General features: G+C 34.8%; 3 protein-coding genes across 3 annotated transcripts; 2 read left to right on the plus strand and 1 right to left on the minus strand.

Moving 5' to 3' along the window:
* Nucleotides 1–692: 692 nt before the first annotated feature.
* LOC111010085 (NAC domain-containing protein 53) lies at nt 693–4,819 on the plus strand. The gene is made up of 6 exons (XM_022283395.2): nt 693–1,044; nt 1,152–1,429; nt 1,554–1,766; nt 3,226–3,759; nt 3,843–3,963; nt 4,042–4,819. Exons 1-6 carry the CDS (start codon nt 879–881, stop codon nt 4,446–4,448), a joined length of 1,719 nt encoding a protein of 572 aa, XP_022139087.1. The 5' UTR covers nt 693–878; the 3' UTR covers nt 4,449–4,819.
* Nucleotides 4,820–6,530: 1,711 nt separating this feature from the next.
* On the minus strand, nt 6,531–11,823 carry LOC111010262 (lactate/malate dehydrogenase family protein). Its single transcript, XM_022283626.2, has 14 exons — nt 11,466–11,823; nt 11,237–11,333; nt 10,178–10,264; nt 9,321–9,405; nt 8,812–8,993; nt 8,633–8,703; nt 8,462–8,552; nt 8,297–8,371; nt 8,109–8,210; nt 7,865–7,987; nt 7,434–7,502; nt 7,289–7,357; nt 6,961–7,014; nt 6,531–6,859 (listed from the first exon to the last, which is right to left on the minus strand). Exons 1-14 carry the CDS (start codon nt 11,621–11,623, stop codon nt 6,806–6,808), a joined length of 1,317 nt encoding a protein of 438 aa, XP_022139318.1. The 5' UTR covers nt 11,624–11,823; the 3' UTR covers nt 6,531–6,805.
* A 4,661-nt stretch (nt 11,824–16,484) lies between these two features.
* On the plus strand, nt 16,485–20,266 carry LOC111010017 (beta-phenylalanine coenzyme A ligase-like). The gene is made up of 5 exons (XM_022283276.2): nt 16,485–17,825; nt 17,912–18,177; nt 18,403–18,470; nt 18,564–18,666; nt 19,960–20,266. Exons 1-5 carry the CDS (start codon nt 16,676–16,678, stop codon nt 20,086–20,088), a joined length of 1,716 nt encoding a protein of 571 aa, XP_022138968.1. The 5' UTR covers nt 16,485–16,675; the 3' UTR covers nt 20,089–20,266.
* The last annotated feature ends 796 nt before the right edge of the window (nt 20,267–21,062 follow it).

Here is a 21,062-nt window from a genome sequence, read left to right on the forward strand (position 1 = left end):
TTTGTACTCTAAAAAAGTGATCAATTTGATTTTTATTTTTAAAATTTCAACATACATTTTATAAACAATGAAAGCATTTTAACACAAATTTAGTGAGTGGTTTGTCATGCTAAAATTATGATGAAAAGAAATGAAATAAAAATTAAAATAACTAATTAAAATAATTACTTTTTAAAGATAATAGACGTTTCAAGAGTAAATGAATTTTTAAAAGTACATAGAAATAAATGAACAAAAATCGAAGATATATAAACCAAAATAATATTTAAACTTTTACTTTAATTTAAAAGGCGAAAATAAAACATTATAATTTTTAAAAATTTTGTACATGTTTGGAAATTTCTAATAAATATCTTGTAAGTTCCATGAATGTTAAAAAAGCAGTTCACAGAATTAGAAAAGCCATAAAATAAAGTGAAAGGATTTAAAGTTGATTCTTATTAGATACCTTTTTTTTTCTTTTTTTTTTTTTAAGAACACTTTTTTATTTAGCAGATGTTAGGAAAAGTAACTAAAGTTGATCCAAGCCACATCAGCAAGAATTTTATTAATAGTTGATTTGACAATCCGTCACCATCACCGGCATTGTAGCGCACGTCGATCCAACTATCGAAAAAATCTCGTGTGGACACGTAGGCGCTGTGACACTCTTATTTGTCGATACATGTGACTCTAGCATTCCCCCGAACTTTTCCCGGACATTTCTCTGTGTATCTCTTCCCTTTCCAGCTCGTTACGAGAATATTTTATTTCATTTTCCGAACAAATCGTAACCCTAAATTTCTGAACTTCAATTTCTCTCCCCCGTATTCGATTCTAATCCCAAATCTGAATTTCAGTTTCATTCCAAAATCAAAACCCTAAATCTATTCGGCTTCATGGGACGAGATTCTGCTACCTCGCTGGCACCGGGGTTCCGATTCCACCCGACAGATGAAGAGCTCGTCAGTTACTATCTTAAGCGCAAAGTTTGTGGAAAACCCTTTCGTTTTGACCCAATTTCCGTCATAGACATCTACAAAGCCGAACCCTGGGATCTCCCTGGTCAAACCCCACTTCTATTCTTGTGATTTGTGTTTGATTTTGTTCTTAATTTTACTTCTCCTGCTTCCCTACGCGTAGAATTGAACTTGTGTTGTGGGATTTGTCAGGGAAGTCGAAGCTGAAGAGCAGAGATTTGGAGTGGTACTTCTTCAGTGCTTTGGATAAGAAATATGGCAATAGTTCGAGGACCAATAGGGCTACGGAGAAAGGGTACTGGAAGACGACGGGGAAGGACCGGCCGGTCCGCCATAACATGAGGACTGTTGGAATGAAGAAGACTCTCGTGTATCATATTGGGCGGGCACCGCGTGGTGCTCGCACCAATTGGGTGATGCACGAGTACAAACTCACTGACGAGGAAATGGGAAAAATTGCAATTATGCAGGTTGGATTAGGGCGAAAGTTTTACCTCTCCCTCTCTCTGTCTCTGATTTATGATCTTACTTATTATTTGGAAAATGTCGTTGTAATTGTTTTGGGATCTGTTGGTTGCTTTGTTGGGTTGGAAGGATGCATTTGTGCTATGTAGGATATTCCAGAAGAGTGGTTCCGGACCAAAAAATGGAGAACAGTATGGTGCCCCTTTTATTGAGGAGGAATGGGAAGAAAATGAAGAGCTGGCTCTGGTACCTGGGGCTCTGATGCCTGATGGTGATGATCAAGTGGCTGATGAGTTGATTGTTGGTGGAGGCGTTTATGTTGATGGCGATGACTTCAGTGAGGTATGTACTTTACCATGTTGTAACTTGTAAGTAAATTGCCTCTTCAGGTGAAATGCTTTTACAGTAAATCAGAAGTGTCTGGTGTGGTGTTTCTGAAATATGATATAAAAGGTGTTGAAGCAAGGGGAGTATGGGCAGATCTGTCTGAGAGCTGCCTAAGATTCGAAAGAAACTTGAATATTATGATAGTCAAGCAATTTCTGTGTTGTCCTTAGTGTATTCTTTCCTTTCTTCTAAAAGTTGGTTTTTTCATAAAATATGATATTTAAGCAATTGGTTGAGGCAGTTAAATATATGCTAAGTGTTGAGTGAATAGAGTATGGTCAAGGATGAATTATGAAACACGATCATTGAACAATTCATTAAGACTAGAAAATACCCCAAAACCAGAGAAGAATAGAGGATAAACTTCTACAATCTCTACAGGTCAAAGCAAAACACCATTTTTCTGACCAAGGAAGACACTACCTAAACCCAGAGTTGAAAGTTGAAACCAGTTGCACGTTGATTTAGGATTGAAATTGGCGAGCATTTGGCTCACAAGTTGAGTTTGCATAGTCTAGCCCGTTATGTGATTGCAGTTTTGCACAAAATAGGTGCATTTGATGTCTTAGTATAGTAAAAGCTATTAGAAGGAAGAAAGTAGTCAGAAACTAGACGGATTTGTGGGGATTGATAAGTGGAGGGTCTAATTATAGGGCATATAGATGGGACAAAGTAAAGATAGTGGGCCAGTGGGTGAAAGAGTTAGATTCCAAGTTAAAGGCTTTCATAAAAGTTCTCAAATAGAATCGAGAATGAACTGGTATATTTAAACAATTCTATAGAAGCATGATAAAATTGAGATGGACCATGAATGTATTAAACGTGGCAGCTGTTCTTTTGGAATTTACCTGGTTTGGAACTTTCTAATAAAAGCATATCTTAAGAAATATATTTTCTTATTAACCATCATGGAATGACTCAAGTGGTCAATGAGAGCCCATGTAAATAGCAAAGGACTTAGAGGGAATGAGTTCAAACCATGGTGGCCACCTACCTAGGATTTAATATCCTATGAGTTTCCTTGTCAACCAAATGTAGTAGGGTCAGGCGGTTGGCCTGTAAATAGTCGAGGTGCGCACAAGCTGGTTCGGACACACGGATATAAAAATATATATATATATATATATATATTTTTTTTTTTCTTATTTAAGAAGAATGATAAGTATTTCAATTTAGTATTTGACTTTGTTGTTGCCAAATTATGCTATACAATACAAGTTTACTTCATCATCAAAACTGGTAAATAAAGAGAAATATTGTACGATGCGGACCCCATTACTCAATGTTCCTCGAGTATTTGTCCACCCTTATGTTTATTGGAGTGGGTTGTTGGTTGTTTCCTGTTTGATAAATTTTGTTGACTTTTTAATCAGTTCGTGAGCAATATCAAGATCTTGTTAAATTCTTTCTCCAGAATATTGATGAAGGGATTCCATCTGAAAGTGCTCCACCACCTCCATTTAACTTCTATTATGGTGAGACTAGCAACTCTAATGAGCAATCTGACAATATCATTGAAGATGATCAGAAGCCTGTAGTAGGCATATGTGAGACATCAGAGCTTCCTGATGGACAGAAGCTCTTTGTTTTACCAGATGAGTGTGGGTTACATGAGAGATTGGTCAAACATGAGTATCGTGCTGAGCCAAGTAATGATGCCGATGCTAACGTTGCAGATGATGTCGTTGATGCTGGTGATGTGGATGTTCATTACTTGCTGAACGACGAATTCTTTAGTACTTCTGATAATCTTTCTTTTAGTGATGAACTACTTTTGGAATCCAATGAACTCTCAAACCCTACTGAAAGTGATCCTGCTGCTTTTGATGTGCTTGAAGAATATCTTACATTCTTCGACGCAGATGGTGATAACACAGATATGTCTTTTGATCCTTCTGAAATTCTCGGAACTGAGAGTCCTGTTCCTGATCAAGCAGTTCTTTCAGAGGTCAAGATTTCTCCATCTCACAACTTATTTTATTGTCTTGTGATTTCGAATTTTTAACTGATGGATGCATCATATTTCATTAGGTTGCGGTTGGTGCTACTGAACATGTATCTGCCAGCAAACATACTGCCGATTTACGTTATGACAACGAGGCCTCCTCCTCCTCTTCAGTGCAAAGACCCGAGGACCAGAAAGCAGAGCCAGGTATGCTAAACTTTCCATTCAGATATTTGCAAGGTTCTTGGTTCACTCTTTTTAAACATATTTCTCTTTTGGTACCAGATATTAAGTACCCATTCATCAAACATACAAGTCATATGCTGGGAAGCATTCCTACTCCATTTGCTTCACAGTTTACTTCAAAAGATGCCGCTATCCGGCTCAACTCAGCTCCACAAGCTTCGAGTTCTGTTCGCGTCACTGCTGGCATGATTGTCATAAGAAACACGACATTAAGTGGAGACGAAGTGAACAACTTGTACGGCAAGAACACAGATCTCAACTTCATCTATTTGTTCGGGATCACCGAATGCGACACCGAGACCTCCCCATTGTTGCCAACTCCTGGTGTACATTCGAGCAAGTCGGAACCCCTGATGTCGCGCTACTTCTTGCACTTCTTCATCTTGTTCTGGGTTCTAATCCTTTCGGTGAGTTTCAAAGTTGTAAGCTGCATCCATTCCAGGTGACTCAATCGAGTTTCGAAATCCAATCTCGAGAAACATTGATGATTTGTAGTAGCTGTGGTGGTTTAGAAACTTGCTAGGCTACCAAATACAACACGTTGTTGCGGATCTATCTCTCTGCAATTGCACTCTCAATTCAAATATCCACCAGAGATTATAGACTAACTGCCTAATTGGTGGCTAACGTGTTATCTCTCTCTTCTTTTGTAATTTCATTTCAGAACTTTTTATAGTTAATAGCTGCAGGGCCTTCTTGTACTTACCGCCAACATTATGAGAGTAAAGGTTGGAACTTCTCATTCTAATTCTCATTCCATCATATTATAAGGTTTGAGTTTATGTAATACGTCAGAATAAAGAAAATAGTTAAATTATGATCTGGACATAGTTTTAATTTTGTCTCTATAGTTTTAAAGATTCATTTTAGTTGTTATGGTTCAAATTAGATTTTAAGTTAATTCTTATAATTTAAAAAGTTTTAATTTAGTTAAATTTCATGAATGATTCTTATCGGTATTGTTACTACATTGTATTTTTTTTCTTCTTTTCTTATATGTTGTAATGAAATGATGTTATTTGGCTAATTGTATTAAGGTAAAGAAAATAGGTTGGTTTTTCGGGATAAGTTATTAATGATTTGTGAAGTGTGATGAAATCGTAAAATTATAAGGATGAAATTAAAAATTAAAATTAAAAGGTTTAAGAACCGCAACTTAATTAAAAGTTTGTTTAAACCATGGTTCTAAATATTCATTGATACGTCGAAATTTCCATCAATATGTCTACATTTTCATGGATTCGACATCGACATGAGGGATAAGTTGACATTTCCATCGTAGTACAAAAAAATTGACAAAATATAAAAAATATCAACAAAATATCACTAATATATACCTAATATCAATATTTGTTATTTTTTTAACTTATTTAGAAATATGAAAATATTTATTTGTTAATTTAAATATTTTTTACCATTTTTTAATTTCAATAACTTTTATAGAAATATTTATTTTCATCAAATTGAGACTTCGACATTTCTATCGACATCAACATTTAAAACCTTGGTCTAAACTATACGGATAAGATTTATAATTTTAACTTCAAATTTTTATAATTTTAATTCCAAACACAAATTTGAGATCTTGAGGTTGATATTCAATATCTTCAATCATTTGCCGTTTTAGATGTTTAATTCATGATAGTTAAATTTATTTTTTAAAACACTTGTTAGATGCATTTCGTATGAGTTTCATGCATTTCTTGTGTCGATCTATTTGGAACTTTTTAAATTTAAATAGATGTGCTATGATCGTGTTGGGTATGTTTCATGCATTTACTTTTCTTTTTGAGTTGATTTAATGTATTAATTTAATCAGTAATTAGTTAATCATGTTTCAACTAGTTTAATATAATAATTTTATGATTCCAAGAATATAATCGAGTTCACATGAGCTAAAGCGACTATAGCTCGACAATAATTGACGTATATCTCCAATCTCATTAATATTGTGATAAAATATCAAATTGGATATTGTGGTTGAGATTTTAATACTTTATAATCAATAATCACTCCCTATGGTATAAACTAAATTATGCATGATAATATAGATGTTTTTTTAGTTCACGAGTAAAAATTTGAAAGATATATGCCTTTTAAATTATGCTCAAATTAGCTCCATACTCCAGTTAAAAACTGAAATCTTTAAAAAGTATACATATAATCTGTATGGTCACTAAAATTTATAGATCAGACAGAATGAAAATTGGTAATCAACCAAACAACTTGACCAACATGTTAGACTTTTTATTCGGAAAATCCACACAACAATATATTATAATTAATATCAAGTTAAATTACAAGGTTAATCACAATTTAAATGATTTTGTGTGATAGATTCTTGAAGTTCAAATTTGGTGTTAGTTTACTTTGACGGTTTTTAAAATTCATAAATAGAGAATTAAAAGAATCTAATTAGACACAAAATTCAATCTTATGTCTAGTATACATAAATTAAAAAAAATGTCCGATATGTTAAAAATTTATCGGGGCATAGATGAAAATTAAGAACATATTAGACATCAACATAAAAGTTAAAAAGTACCTATGAGACAGCTAATTTATTAAAATTAAGGGATTTATTAAAACACAACCCTAAAAGTTGAATAACTAAACTTGTAATTTAACCTGAACTTCCGTGAACTTCCGACCAACTTAGAGATGACCTTAATATTTTTATCATGCCAGCAACTTACAAGCAATAATCACATATAAAATATGTGGATTAGTCCAAATATGAAAGTAGGATAAAGCAGCTCAAAGATAAAAAAATTTATGCTCAGAGAGATGGGACTGATGAGCCTTACATTTCTCCCGGAAGCATTGTGTCTTCAGGTAGATCACAGACAGCAATACCCTGTTAGCAATTTCAACAGATAATCCTTTGTTAATAACAAAGATATATTAATTTACCCAAAAAAGAAAAAGAAAAAAGAAAAAAAATGGGTTAAATCTGACCTCTCCTGTGAGGTGAGCCACACATCTCTTCTCAGCTAGCAACTCAGCTTCAGTCTGTAAAACAAGAGAGTGCAAAATAAAAATGAAATACTCGGTTCGACAATAGCCGAAATCGGTTAGGGAATGCTTCGAAATCGAAGTGTTTTGTTTTTCGTTATGTCGTGTGAATTCATGTGATGAGAAGAGCCGAAGAAAGATCAAAATTTTTGTTTCATATGTGTAGAACCTTAAATTCATCTTTTATATGGAGAAGTTGATGTTTGTTCTTCCATGTTGAATACTGGGATGTGTTCCAAACCAACTTTTACAGAACTAGAAAACAACAGACCTTCTCAATTCGCTTGCGGAGATAGTCATCAAATATCACATCTTTCACGAGTTCATAGTCACCATCTCCCTGTGAGAGAAGCAATTTACTCATTAAGGAAAATATGATATGAAAGAAAGAACAGAAAGTTGAGAAACAAAGTTACCTTTGATCTACATGGCATGCTGAAAACAATATCCTCTGCTATGCCGTAAGGGTTCCCATTGGAATATACCTGCAAATCGACCGATGAGTTCAAGGTTTGTTATTAGCATGCATTTGTGTTTGGTTTATAAGGATTGAAAACAAAGTCTCACATTAGTTAGGAAAGAGATTGATCCATGGTATATAAGTGAGGATAATTATCTTCATTAGTATGAGGTCTTTTTGGATAAAACCAAAAGCAAAGCTGTGAGACTTATGCCCAAAGAGAACAATATCATACTTTGGGTACAAGGGTATTGTTGTCCTTGAAAAGTTTATGTTAGGAATCTTAGTAGAACCAAGTAGAGGTCTATCAGCTTACAATACAACGTTATAGTATAGAACACCATTAATGCATAGAATCAAGTGACGCCATATGAGAAATATACTTACCCCAGATGAAAACCAATCGCCTTCAGGAGTGGGAGTAATTAACGACCTTATGGCATCAACAATTGATACTGAAGTTGAAGCAGCTGAAGACCTTCCCCATTTCTCAATCAGCACACCACCCCTCTGCAAATCGAGAGTATGCCCCATGAGTAAACGTGCTGGTCAAGATATCCCAATCAAGAAACTATTTGATTCATTGAGCTGTAAATAGTACATGTTCTATAATTACTCTGCACAATATTACCTTCTGTACTTTTTCAGTGAATTCCTCCTCCAACCACCTGTGGTCCTTGATAACCTCTTTAACGGGCAAGCCATTAATTCTTGCATTCAAGAAGTCCGGAACCTGGAGTGAAGACACGGAGTTTCAAGAGCATATAATAGAGGGAACCTTAAAAAACCAGCTAAGCTTCTCGAGCATAAACAGTTGACCTGAGTTGTCGAGTGGTTGCCCCAAATGGTCATATTTGAGACTTTATCATAGAAGACACCCGCCTTCAGGGCCAGCTGAACAAGTTATATTTAGCATGTAAGGAAGCTTTATCTTTTCCAGAACATATTACGTGTGAAGAAAACTAGTATGATCCGGTATGGTACCTGACATTTTGCTCGATTCTCATCTAATCGAGTTAAAGCATGGAAATTCTTTGCAGAAATCTTTGGAGCGTTTTTCAAACAAATTAATGCACTGCAAGAAAAGAAAAGGGGAAAAAGTTTATATCTAGCACACACTTACATAGACTCCTGCTGAACAAAGCATGAACTCACTTGGTATTACAGGGATTGCCCACAACTATGACTTTGACATTTGGGGATGCAACAGCATTTAGAGCTTTCCCCTATGTTAATTGTTAAAAGAAAACATCAAAAGATAAACGTAATAATTTCCATATTTATTTTGGAGGGGACAGTAAAAATGAATCTCACAAAACAATCAATTAATGTACCTGCTCGGCAAATATCTGCCCATTTATATCTAATAAACCGGCTCGTTCCATTCCCGGCCCTCGAGGCTTTGCTCCTATCAAAAGAGCCCATTCTGCATCTTGGAATACTTCGTAAGGATCAATGCTTATTACCACCTCCCTCAACAAAGGGAAAAGGGAGTCCTCCAATTCCATAGCAACACCTGCATATGTGGAGATATCATTGCATAGCTTTGATATACCTCGGTAACATTCATATAGTTGGAAGATTGGAGTTCAAGCTCAAAGTTAGATGGTCCCAAACAGAACAGACTTGCAAGTTCTTATTATTTTAATTATTCTCAAGACATCAAAGGTAAAAAAATTGGTTCAGGCTAAACTTCAGAGAGGAATCAAAAGAAACTTTTTTTTTTTCATTTATTGTATCTTCATATAGTGCAGAAATTATTAATGACGAGAGTGACTAAAGAAATAGCATGCAATCAAATGATCCTAAAAGCTAAAGGTTATTTAAAAAATGCCAAACTTGCCTTCAAGTGCTTGGAATGACCTTTCAGATCCCAATAATTTCAATGCAATCGGTTGATCAGGACCAAAAACTTCACCGGAGGCAAGCTAAGGGAACAAGTAAAGTAAGATTTCATCCAGACCATCAGAACATAACGAGAGAAATACAAGTTTTCTCCTAAAAAGGCATCCCACCACCATTGTCCTTCCTTCTTCAGAGAAAGAATGAAACATCAGAACATAAATATTACTATGCATTCTAGACGTTCAGTTTACTTCTCCCTAGCACAGAGAACAACTCGGAAACTCTAGTCAGGCTTTCCATTTTAAAAACACCACAAGCTACCTCTTCAGTCTCAAGATTTTACTTGCTTGAATGATATCATCTAATGACTTACTGGATAGTATCTTCAATTAGTATCAGATAAGTACACATAAACTCACCTACTTGATATGCACAAAAAAATTAATACCAGTTTTTCATTTGTAAAAGAGATTAATGAACTTAACATTTACTATATTATATGAATAACTACGAGTTGTATCACTACTATAATCTAAAGCCAGAACTAAATTTAGAGCAAATATCCCACAAAGTTGAAGTAATTAAGTGCCGTATGATGAGATTGAGGAAGCATGTCCAAAGAGGGGAAACGTTAGGTTCCATATTGAAGGAGGAAAAGTGTTAAAAGCCAACAACAACAACAAAAATTGATCGTGTGGGTGTAAATTTGGTTCAATTTTTGGGGTATATGTTCAGGAGAAGTGTATAGCAGTGTAATAATACATCTTCAAGAACTCATGGGGATTGGGGAAGAACCATGAAGGCCTCCCAAGAAACAGCATGAGATTTTAGAGATTGACTTAAATGAATTCTTACTTTGAAGAGAAGATGATTGGATATCATCCCAGCAGCACCAGACACTGCAACATTAATCAATTTCTTCCATGACGTTGTCTCTTCTTCCTGTGGTCAATATAAAACATGTCAAGGTAAAAGGAAAGATTTGTTCAATCTGACAGAACTAGCTGCATATTTCTACAAAAGCTGACATATTAACTCATTCGCACTAAATTTCATTGCGTCTAAAAAACAACCCCGGAAATAAGGGCAGTTCTCTCTAATCAGAAGATATCAATAGGCAATCAACAGAAAGGTCTCTATTCACCCCTAAAAATAAGGGATATGTATATTATCATCAATTCAAATTCTAAACATTCGTTAAATTGTACAGAAGAATATTTCAGATGTCCAATAGAGTAGAGAGATAAAAAATTCCAGGACTAAGAATTATTTTTTGAAATAAGGGTTGTACTCTATACTTCAGCCAATTAGCTATTTTCTGAAATTGAAGTTTTCAGATCCAGAGAAGGGTAGTATGGAGCTAATTTTAGGGAAAAAAAAAGGGTGGAACTTATGCACTTCGAAATCTCACATGACCCAAATAAATACATTAAAATTTAAATTAATGAATATTGGTTGAAATTTTATATAGAGGAAATGACAGACAACCAGAAAAGTGAAAAAAGCATATTAAATTCCGACGACCATAGAAGCTCTGCTGTAAAAATACGCACACACGACACACCCTTTGAAAAAGAAATGGGATGAAAGAAAGAGCAAGTTGCTTTTGAGAAACCCCCCTCATATACTCCAACAATTACGAAACATTTTTACACGTTTGTACTTTATAATGAGCATGAGCTTATGGATGCGCCTGGAATTGACGGCTGGATAACTCAGAATGGACAGATGAAAGAATAGAGCAGGCATAAAACAAGCAAAAGATGGCAAGTAATGAGCCTAAAGAATAGGTAAACTCGCAGGATATGGCGAAATTGATCTTATGAGCCTGAGCTACAATCCACCACTAAGACAGTCGAATTATATTTTTTCAATAAACCAAAGAAATTCCGCAAAAGAACTCGAAGAGCTTACAGCTTTTAGATCATAAGTGAGGCAGAAAACACCATAGCATTCGCTTTTACTTTTTGGCTCCTCTGTTTTAGCCGCAACCGGAGCTGCTTCAACCTCACTGAAAAATTAAACACGGCAAACAATCCGTAACTCATTTCTAACTGAAAAATCTTCAAATCGAACTCAGAAACACAAACAAACAAGCAAAGATTTACATCTACATATAAAACTGTACAGAAACGAAGCTCACTTCGGCGCAATAGAGCAAGTGACTCGAGCACTTCTAGTTCGAGAGAGCTGCAGAAAAGAGCAGCGACGGCGATCACAGAAACGATTCGACTGAAAAATAGCCTTGGATGATAAACTCAGGTCAGTTTTCAAAGAAGACGATAGCTCTGCTACCCCCATTGCAGCAGAGAGAGATTGGAACTCGGCGAGAGACAGAATTGGAGAGATTGGTGATCTCAAGAGGGGAAAAAGGAGGTTCCTACGACGAGAAAGAGAGAGAAAGAGGGATTAGGCGTAGAAAGAGAAGCAAGGTTTGTGAGTTTCTGGCTATGGAGTTGGGAGCGGGAGAGAAGGATAGAGATGGAGAAAAATGGAGGTAGAAAGCAAAAGGATTATTTGAAATAAAAAATTGTAAGGCGTCGTTGGTGACACGTGTCGAACTAGAAGATGTAGAACCTGAGATTGGGAATTTGGGCCTTTAACCGCTGTTTCCTTCCCAAATGTTGCTGTCTTGACGAACAAATTCGACTTTGGATAGATTTTAATTTCGTCGCGCCCCTTCCGTAACATCTTCATTTTTGTAATCATTTTCAATTTTATTAAAAAATCTAATTATTTAACCATTATTTATATTTATTTATTAAAAAAAACATTCTCAAAATTGTATAAAAATAATTGAAACAACGCAAACAAATTTTTTATTTCTTGTTCTCATTTTCAATTTATCATTATATAAATAAAAATTATGTTTTATCCTTGTATGAGTGTTGATGGTAGTTAATTCTACTTTAGGTAGTGGAAAAAAAAAACAGAAACAAGAAAAATTTGTAGATTCCAACTTTTGTTATTGTTCCAAACTTTTAAGGATCATGTATCTTTTGCTTATGTGTTTATTTTAAATTATATGACATCTGAATAAAAAAAAAAAATGAAAAAGAAAACAATGTGATAATCGTCTTTCGTGACAAATTTTTTCTTCTAATCTATTCTCAACAACGTCATTAGAATCCTATATACACATTTTTGTTTGTCTCTTATCCCATTGTTATTTCTTATTTTATTTTATTTAATTCTTCAAACTTTCATGTCAACATTCCGTAAGTGACACTATAAAGTTCAACTAAAAAATATTAAAAAATATTTAAAACTATTTATTAAAGATAGGGAACCAAATTTTATGTTTTGAAACTTAGAATACCGAGTAGAAAATATTTGTTTAGGTTAACAATTTTAAGTGTTTGTAATACTAAAAACACTTTTTTGGTCAAAATATTAAAGCATGAATTTTTAAAAGTTAGGATAAATTGTGTCATGTTATTTAAATAATATATTGGCATAATATAAAAAAGATAATTACATATATAGTGCTCTCATTCTTGTTTTTATCCTTGTTTCTAAAAAAGTGCAAAGAATATACAATTACATATGCAAAAACAAAAGCTCTCTTCCAATGGAGAGTCTCTATCATTCGTCATTTATTTCTCTCTCTTTTTCTTTTCTTTTTTGAATAATTCATCATTTAGTTCTCAAAAATGACTTTTGGTTGAATTTCATCTGCAAATGAATATCCAAATAATACCATTTACAAGATAAAATATAGGTGTCACAATCACATTCAAATTTCAATTGTTCTACTCTCTCAATTCAAGTCTCTCTTTTTCCCCTTCATTCTCTCTAAAATTATACATAATCAAATTATATAAAAGTTTTTTTTATTCAATTTTTTAAATTATTTTTGAGTTTCACTATTTAACGTTGAGATCACAATTCATCTATGTAAGGACTTGATTATGCAGTGTTATTGTTAAGGATCCCACATTGATAAGAGACTTAACAATGGTTTATAATACACATGGGCACTCCTCTCATTGCCAATTGGTTTTGAGATGGAACCCCATGAATATTAATATGGTATCACCCCATGAATATTAATATGGTATCAGAGCTCACAAGTTCAAACAAGCATTCGGTCCAAAATGGGATCTCCTCTCATTGCCAATTGGTTTTGAGATGCAACTCCATGAATATTAATAGTTATTATCCTTTATTCAACTCAAAAGTTACCTATAAATTTAAAAGTGAGGTATATATTTGTAAAGTAGATATTGATATTTTAGGTTAGATTTTTTTGTCTATATGTGTTACGCTCTATATATATATTTTTAGCTGTATTGAAATTCTTCTTCTATGTCTATATATTTAAGATTATTCATGCAAAATCTGTATATCTTTTTGCAACATATATTGCTAACTAGTATTTGAAATTTGAAACTTTTTTTTTTTGGTTGCATTTTTTTTCCTTTTCTTTTATTTATTTTATTGGAAGACATTATGAGATATATAAAAAGTTATTGATTTGGAAGAAATTCAAACCCTAGGGGCAAATGGGCTTGGAAAATAACCAAACTTTTCCAAGTTATGAAAAAGTTTATAGAATCTCATTAAGACACACTCCTTGTAAAGAAGATATTACTGTAAAGAAATATTTCTTCCTATCGTAAATTTAAATTTCAGCTTAACCATGTTTTTTTTTCTGCTTTAAATTTAATTTTTAAGACATTTTTTTATTTGATCCCCAAATTTCAATAAATACTCATTTTAGTTTTTTGGTTAAATTCTTATATATATTGTATTTAACAACAATATTAAGTCAATTGTTATTGAGTGTGAGATCAAAATAAATACTATGTGTTTTATCATGCAAAATTTCAATTAAATATAATATAAAAATTTTAAGTACATTTTTCTATGTTAAAAATGAACTAAATATAAAAATTAGAATTAAAAAGTACACTAAAAGTGGTTTATTTGTATTAATATATTTTTTATTACATTTAATCGTAAATAAGTCTCATAAATATTTTTGTACCACTAAAATTATGGAAAAGAAACTAAATGGGAGCTTCTAATTGATGACTCCATGTTCCTAGCTTAGACGAAAATAATTCAATCGTGGCCACCTCCCTCATAATTTATTAGATCTACGATCAAGTCACAATTTTAATTTTTCTCTCCTACATCAAAAAGTAAAAAAATAAAAAATAAAAAAGCGCCACATGGGAAGATTTGTAGTGCTCCCTTAGTCTCTACTCCCTCACTAGCTTAATATATTTAAATTTATGTTTAATAAATATTATTGTATTATGAAAAAATTTCTTATATACCGACTAAAAATTGTTTTGAGAATAATACTACACAGGTACACAGGTCAATAGAAGCAACTCTCCAAAAAGTGTGAGTGGGTAAATATTTTATTTTCTATTAAAAGTAATTGTTTAGTCATCGGGACCTATCAAACGGTAAGTGTCAACTAGTATGTTGTGATGCCACGAAGTGGCCCAAATGGCGGCGATATGCATGTGTCAACCATCAAGCCATGTCTAGTATCGAGAGATAAGTGTCGTGATACGAGTAAGGAAGATGGTTCATCACTTAACACATCAAGAGGATGTGCACAAGAAAGCTTTGATAAAATGCCAGCAGGACGGGAAGCAAAGGAAATGTCAGTGGTGTCATTGACATACTCAATGGGAGCAAGTTAGGACTTTGGGCCATGATCCCAAAAGTCAAGGTTTCGTCGAGAGTTTTGGACGAGGGGTTTTAAAGTTAGATGAGTATTAGTGATCAGACATGCTAAATTTCGTGTCAATCGGAGTTCAGACATGCGCTCTATGTTGTGAGTGACTTCTTGCCACTTTCCACGTGCTTGTCAGAACAATAATGCCTTAGAAAGTACCTTTGGGGAGGCATGGTTTAACTCTCTATCATACTTAGGCTCTATGGTCTAAGCAAGCTACCTCATGCCACATACGTGTGTCATGGCGTGCGTGAGCATTGCAAGGACAGTGTCGAGTGGCATGAATGTGCCAGCATTGTGCCTCTGTTCGAGGTTGCACTATAGAGCTGTTGTCTAGGATAGTATGCTCAAGCGAGACGATATGGGCGTGAGAGTCATCATGTCTCGATAGTATTTGGATGGATGGAGTTCAGAAGGTCTCGATCAAAAGTATGAATCCATGGGTCAATTCTCTATAAGTGTGTCCGAACAAGCAACGAAGTTCGATGACACCCTAATTCTCGGTGGCATCCTAAAGTACTGGTGGACACATGGTAAGAGAAAAAAAGCTAATATTGGCCCAGTAAGTGGCAAGACTATCATCTCAGTTGTCATGTTAAGCTATTCATTGTCCGCATCTCAACAGGAATCATCCAAGTAGTATTCAGTAAGCTCGTAAAGCTTGTTACGAACTAGCTATGTGGCAGGAATGGTCTTAGAAGTGTTTGATGCCCACGAAAAGCTAGTTATGACATAATTCAGTGGCATGAATCACACAGTAGTAACCAATAGGCGTTTTAAGCTAGTTCTGACTCCTTTAAAAGTTAGCACTCATCCTGATAAGGTCCCTCCTCAAAGATCAGCACTCTGTTAAAAGTTAGCTAGAGTCATGAAAGAGTTGAAATGCACGTACGAGCGGCATGCATTGTTGAGAGCAAGCCAAGTTACGCGCGTAGTTGCGAACTTTCACTTGAGACTAAGCCAACAATGGGCAAGAAGATGCTCATGCATGAGAATAGTTTGGGTGAATGTTCTAGACGTCATTGTGATGCAAGTACCATGAAGTTCGATCGAAGATAAGAAAGAACGTTACCTAAGGTCCGACGAAACCACAAAAGGCTCGAAAAGATCATGACGTTGTGCTGTTAAAAAAAATCCTTCAAAGTTCTTTTCAACTGATTTTGAAACTCATTTCTTATATAGTATAGGGATAGAGCGAGGTAGGTTTAAAGTACAGAAAGGAAGAACGAGCGCAATGAAGCATAGGACGAATCCGCTTCAACAACAAGAATCTATGGCGGATATACTTAGTAAGAAAGACAAAAAATACTCTTCAAGTTGCCATTATTTTGCTTAAACACCGCGGAAACATAGTTTATTTCAAATACCAAATTATGAAGAGAACATGTTTGTAAAATACAAATCCGAGAACATGTCTTATGAAATATTTATTATAGTCTCAAATTGGATTGTTACGATATTGCGTTGTATTTTTGGTGTTGAGTAATTTCACCGGCCGGCTCGATTATAAATATTTTGGAGCGCAGCGATTGATTCATGAGTCACGACGGAAGAAAATACCTCGATTTTGTCGCCTAAATGCCAAACAGAAAGCCCTATATATTATCACGTAAATTGAATTGTTTTAGAATCACGATCGCCCGCCCAAATCTAACATGTCCGGCGAAGAATCGTACACTGCTCCGGCCGCCGGGGAATATCCACGGCAGAATGCTCCTCCGCCGCCGCTTTCAAAGGGCGGTTACGATGTGAATATTGCGGTTTATCATTCACTTGTCAAGTTCGATGAAGCTCGTAAGATCTCCAGCAGGCCAGATCTCGACACGGCCACTTTCGTCTTATCGCAGTTTCCGAAGGCCGAATCGCGAGTTGCTCTCATTGACTCGGTCACGAGCTCGCGAGTTACTTATGGACAACTCAGTGCCTCGATTCGCTCCCTCGCTTGCGGACTTCACCACGCGCTCGGAGTCAGAAAAGGCGATGTCGTGTTCGTTTTATCGGCGAATTCGATTCTGTATCCAGTTATCTGTTTGGCTGTGTTGTCGGTTGGTGCAGTGATAACAACGGCCAATCCAGTGAATACTGCGTCGGAAATCGCGAAGCAAGTGCGTGATTCAGGAGCGAAACTCGCCGTATCGGCGCCGGAGGAGATTCACAAACTTAATCCGACTGGAATTCCGACGATTCTGACTACTCGGCCTTCCTCTGGCGATGATGTTTTATCGGTGGAAGAGTTGATCGAATCCTGCGCCGACTCGTCTGAGTCATTGCCGAACACGGAAGTGACTCAGTCCGATACGGCGGCGATCTTGTACTCGTCGGGAACGACCGGGACGAGTAAAGGAGTAGTTCTAACGCATTCAAATCTCATCTCCGTTATCGAACTTCTAACCTTGTATGTGGACGCGAGTTCCTCTGAAAACGACGTGTTTTTGTGCTTCATTCCGATGTTTCACATCTACGGCCTCGTCTTCTTCGGCCTCGGACTCTTCTGCAGAGGAATCACCATCATTTTGATGCAGAGATTCAATTTCCAAGCCATGATCGACGCAATTGAAAAATACAAAGTTAACAACATACCAGCGGTACCTCCGGTGATTCTAGGGCTAGTGAAATCGGGCGGTGGTTCGGACTTATCATCGCTGAGACGCATCGGATCCGGCGCTGCACCGCTGGGAAAAGACATAGAAGACGCATTCCGAGAGAAATTTCCATGGGTGGAGCTTCGGCCTGGATATGGCTTAACAGAGAGTACTGGAGCAGCGACTTGCATTATTACAGACACAGACGCCAAAACTCATCCAGGTATCCAGAAATTCCTTCATCTGCGGGGGTAGAAATCAGTACAATAGACTTAGATTTTAATCAATTGTTCATATTCTTTCAATAAGGTTCGTGCGGAATGTTGATGCCGAGATTTTCTGCGAAGATCGTAGACATTGAAACAGGGGAGGGACTGCCGCCGATGAAGGAAGGCGAATTGTGGCTGAAGAGTCCAACAATAATGAAAGGATATCTCGGAAATCAGGAAGCAACAGAAGCCACCATGGATGAAGAAGGATGGTTGAAAACAGGGGATCTCGGGTACATAGACGAAGATGGCTTCCTTTACATCGTTGATCGAATCAAGGAGCTGATCAAGCACAATGGATACCAGGTACAAACAAAACACCTACCTGGTCCTTAAAATTATCATATAGCAATCTGATTAATGCCAAGAACTCTGCATCAATATTCATGGTTTGATTCTTATGGTTCTTCTGCTCTCACTAAATTTAGCTGCATTTCATTTTTGAACTGAATCATGGTAGTCCATATATCTTATAAATCTTGTTAGAAACTTGATCTTTTGGATGTTTAATACTCTGAAATCTGGATGCAGGTTGCTCCAGCAGAACTGGAAACGATTCTTGTGTGCCATACAGAAATTCTGGATGCTGCCGTTATACCGTGGGTTTAATTTAATCTCTTAAATCTCTCTCTAAATCTATAGAACAGTGAAGAGTGAGCACTGAGATTGTGTTGTATTGTATTGTGTTGCAGAATGGAGGATGAAGCCGCCGGGCAGATTCCGGTGGCTTGTGTGGTTAAAGCATCCACTAGTCAGCTTACAGAAGACCAAGTCATCCAATTTGTCGCTTCCCAGGTATTTTCTCTTTGCACCCACCTCTTAATTTTTCATTTAATTTTATTTATGGTTTTAATTAAATAGGCTTAACCTGCATTTTAGTGGGCCTGCCTTTAGCCCACGCAACCTTCCAAATATGTCTGGGCATCTTCTAATGCTTTAATTAGGGACTGTGAATATAGCATAATATGAATTAAATATGGTAGGAATAATAGTTTCAAAAGTAATTATAATTATGATAGAAAGGAAGGCTAATCAATTGAAAATTATACTTCAACCTGAGACATATATTTTTTATCAAAAAATAGGAGGTTTTAATTTTTGCCTACGTGTTGAACTTAAAAAAAAGAAAATTAAAAAATTATCAAATGTATCGTACTTTTGAAAGTGCATATATCTCCAATTTTTATATGAGGGAATTGAAAGCTAGAGTTTAATTATCTCATGAACTATAAAAACTACATAAACTTGGGCTTCTAAAACCGCAACTCAAGCTACATGCTTTTACAAATCACAAATCTACCCATCAAATACGGAATTTTATAACTTAATTCTATGTAAAATCAAATCATAAACTAAACACAAGGTCAAATTTTATAGTTCTAGATTACAGAAATCGAAGCCTATATCCATGAAGAAATTTGACATTTCTATACTTTCTATCAAAATTTTCAATAAATATAGGTCTTGCTAAGATATAGAGTATTAGTTTTAATTTTAATGATTTTTCAAAACAGACCAAATAATTTAAGGGCTAATTAAGTTTATATATATACACACACACAAATGGTCCTTAAAAGTTCTTCTAATTAGCTAATGAACACTTTTTTTTTATATTGTGATATTTGGTAACCCACCAAAAATTACATAAATATATATGTGCGCACGTGTATAAAATTTTCTATCCAAAATTACGACAGTGGTAGCGAGAATGAGCTATATAGGCTTCAAGACTTGATCTCGATTTTACTCAACTAGGCCAATAAATGAGGGACTTTGTCAGATAATTTACATTCTTACCCTTACTATTAAACTCTAATTTTATTTTTTTTTGAAACTATTAAACTCTAAATTATTATTCATTATTCTGGATTTAATTTCAAATTTAAAATATTGCTTGAAATTATGAGGATAGTACTACTCGTAAAAATAAGTCTATCAATTTATAAGATACAACGAATACATATTCATATATATAAATATAATATAAAAAATGGCGAATAATACAATAATTGCTTTTTATTATTTATTATTTTTTTAATTTTTTTTATGTATGTGTGAGAAAATAAATTAAGTATAAAAAATTTTCAGGTGGCACCTTACAAGAAGGTAAGAGGAGTGAAATTTATCAATGCCATTCCAAGGTCCCTTGCAGGCAAAATTTTGAGGAAGGATCTTGTCTCACAATTCAAACAGCAACAGCTTTTCTCAAAACTCTAGAGTGCTCTAAAATAAACGAGGTTAAATTACAAGTTTAGTCCATAGACTTCAAAGATTATGTCTAATATATCTCTAAATTTTAAAAAATGCCTAATAGGTTTCTGTTCAATAACTTTTAATTTTGTACGACGACATATTAAACATTTTTCAAACTACACGAATCTATTAGAAATAAAATTGAAAGCCAAAAATTCCATGAATTTTTAAAATGTTAAATAGGTTAATGATTTATTAGTCACAATATTAAAAGTTCAAGATTTAGTTAGACCTTTTAAAGTGTAGAGATCTAATAGCACGACCTTCAAAAATTTGTAGACTAAACTTGTAATTTAACCGATAAATTACAGAGGTATATCTATGAAATAATGGTCGACCATATCTCCCTCTAATGGAGAAAAATGCACTCATAAATGCTCATATAATAATTAATTAATAACAACAATTCATCAAGAGTATCCCAAGTGTATGGTTGTAAATTGATCTGATTTTCACTCAAAACTGTAAATAATCAGGTGATTGGAAGTAACTTTTTGGGTATTTTTTATTTTTATTTTTTTAATTTTGGTTTCTAAGGTTGGACCATATAGGAGGGGTAATGTTGGTATGATTGAAGGGCTCATTATATCATAGACTCCACAAAACAAAGGAAGTGGGCAAAAACAAAGGGCTACTGCCATTTGTCATTCTAAGCTTACATTTGAAGAAAAAAAGGAAGAAACATATAATTTTCCACTAAGGCATGGTAGGGTAGGTGAATTGCACTTGGTGGGTTTATGGTCCATTATTTGTTTATTTATTTTTAATATAATATATGGGATTGAAAATTCAAACTCACGACTTTTTAATTAAAGATATTTTAATCAGTTGAATTATGCTCAAGTCGACAATTAATTTAATAATCCATTAATAATTATCCCTTTAGAAGTTTCATCCCTTCTCTCTAATTTCAACTTTAAAAAGTTTTAATTTTATGG

This window comes from Momordica charantia, assembly GCF_013281855.1.
Source record: "Momordica charantia cultivar OHB3-1 chromosome 9 unlocalized genomic scaffold, Mcharantia_2.0 BLBB01000009.1, whole genome shotgun sequence".
NCBI lineage: Eukaryota > Viridiplantae > Streptophyta > Magnoliopsida > Cucurbitales > Cucurbitaceae > Momordica > Momordica charantia.

What these genes read in the sequence shown, in the direction of transcription:
- LOC111010085 (XM_022283395.2), top strand. Translation starts at nt 879, where the DNA reads ATGGGACGAGATTCTGCTACCTCGCTGGCACCGGGGTTCCGATTCCAC. An exon ending in GAAAAATTGCAATTATGCAG is followed by an intron (nt 1,430 to 1,553) that starts GTTGGATTAGGG and finishes TTGGGTTGGAAG; the next exon opens with GATGCATTTGTGCTATGTAG. An exon ending in ATCAAGCAGTTCTTTCAGAG is followed by an intron (nt 3,760 to 3,842) that starts GTCAAGATTTCT and finishes ATATTTCATTAG; the next exon opens with GTTGCGGTTGGTGCTACTGA.
- LOC111010262 (XM_022283626.2), bottom strand. Translation starts at nt 11,623, where the DNA reads ATGGGGGTAGCAGAGCTATCGTCTTCTTTGAAAACTGACCTGAGTTTA. An exon ending in GGCAATCCCTGTAATACCAA is followed by an intron (nt 8,553 to 8,632) that starts GTGAGTTCATGC and finishes CTTTTCTTGCAG; the next exon opens with TGCATTAATTTGTTTGAAAA. An exon ending in GCAACCACTCGACAACTCAG is followed by an intron (nt 8,211 to 8,296) that starts GTCAACTGTTTA and finishes TCTTCACTCCAG; the next exon opens with GTTCCGGACTTCTTGAATGC.
- LOC111010017 (XM_022283276.2), top strand. Translation starts at nt 16,676, where the DNA reads ATGTCCGGCGAAGAATCGTACACTGCTCCGGCCGCCGGGGAATATCCA. An exon ending in TCAAGCACAATGGATACCAG is followed by an intron (nt 18,178 to 18,402) that starts GTACAAACAAAA and finishes ATCTGGATGCAG; the next exon opens with GTTGCTCCAGCAGAACTGGA. An exon ending in TCCAATTTGTCGCTTCCCAG is followed by an intron (nt 18,667 to 19,959) that starts GTATTTTCTCTT and finishes AAAAATTTTCAG; the next exon opens with GTGGCACCTTACAAGAAGGT.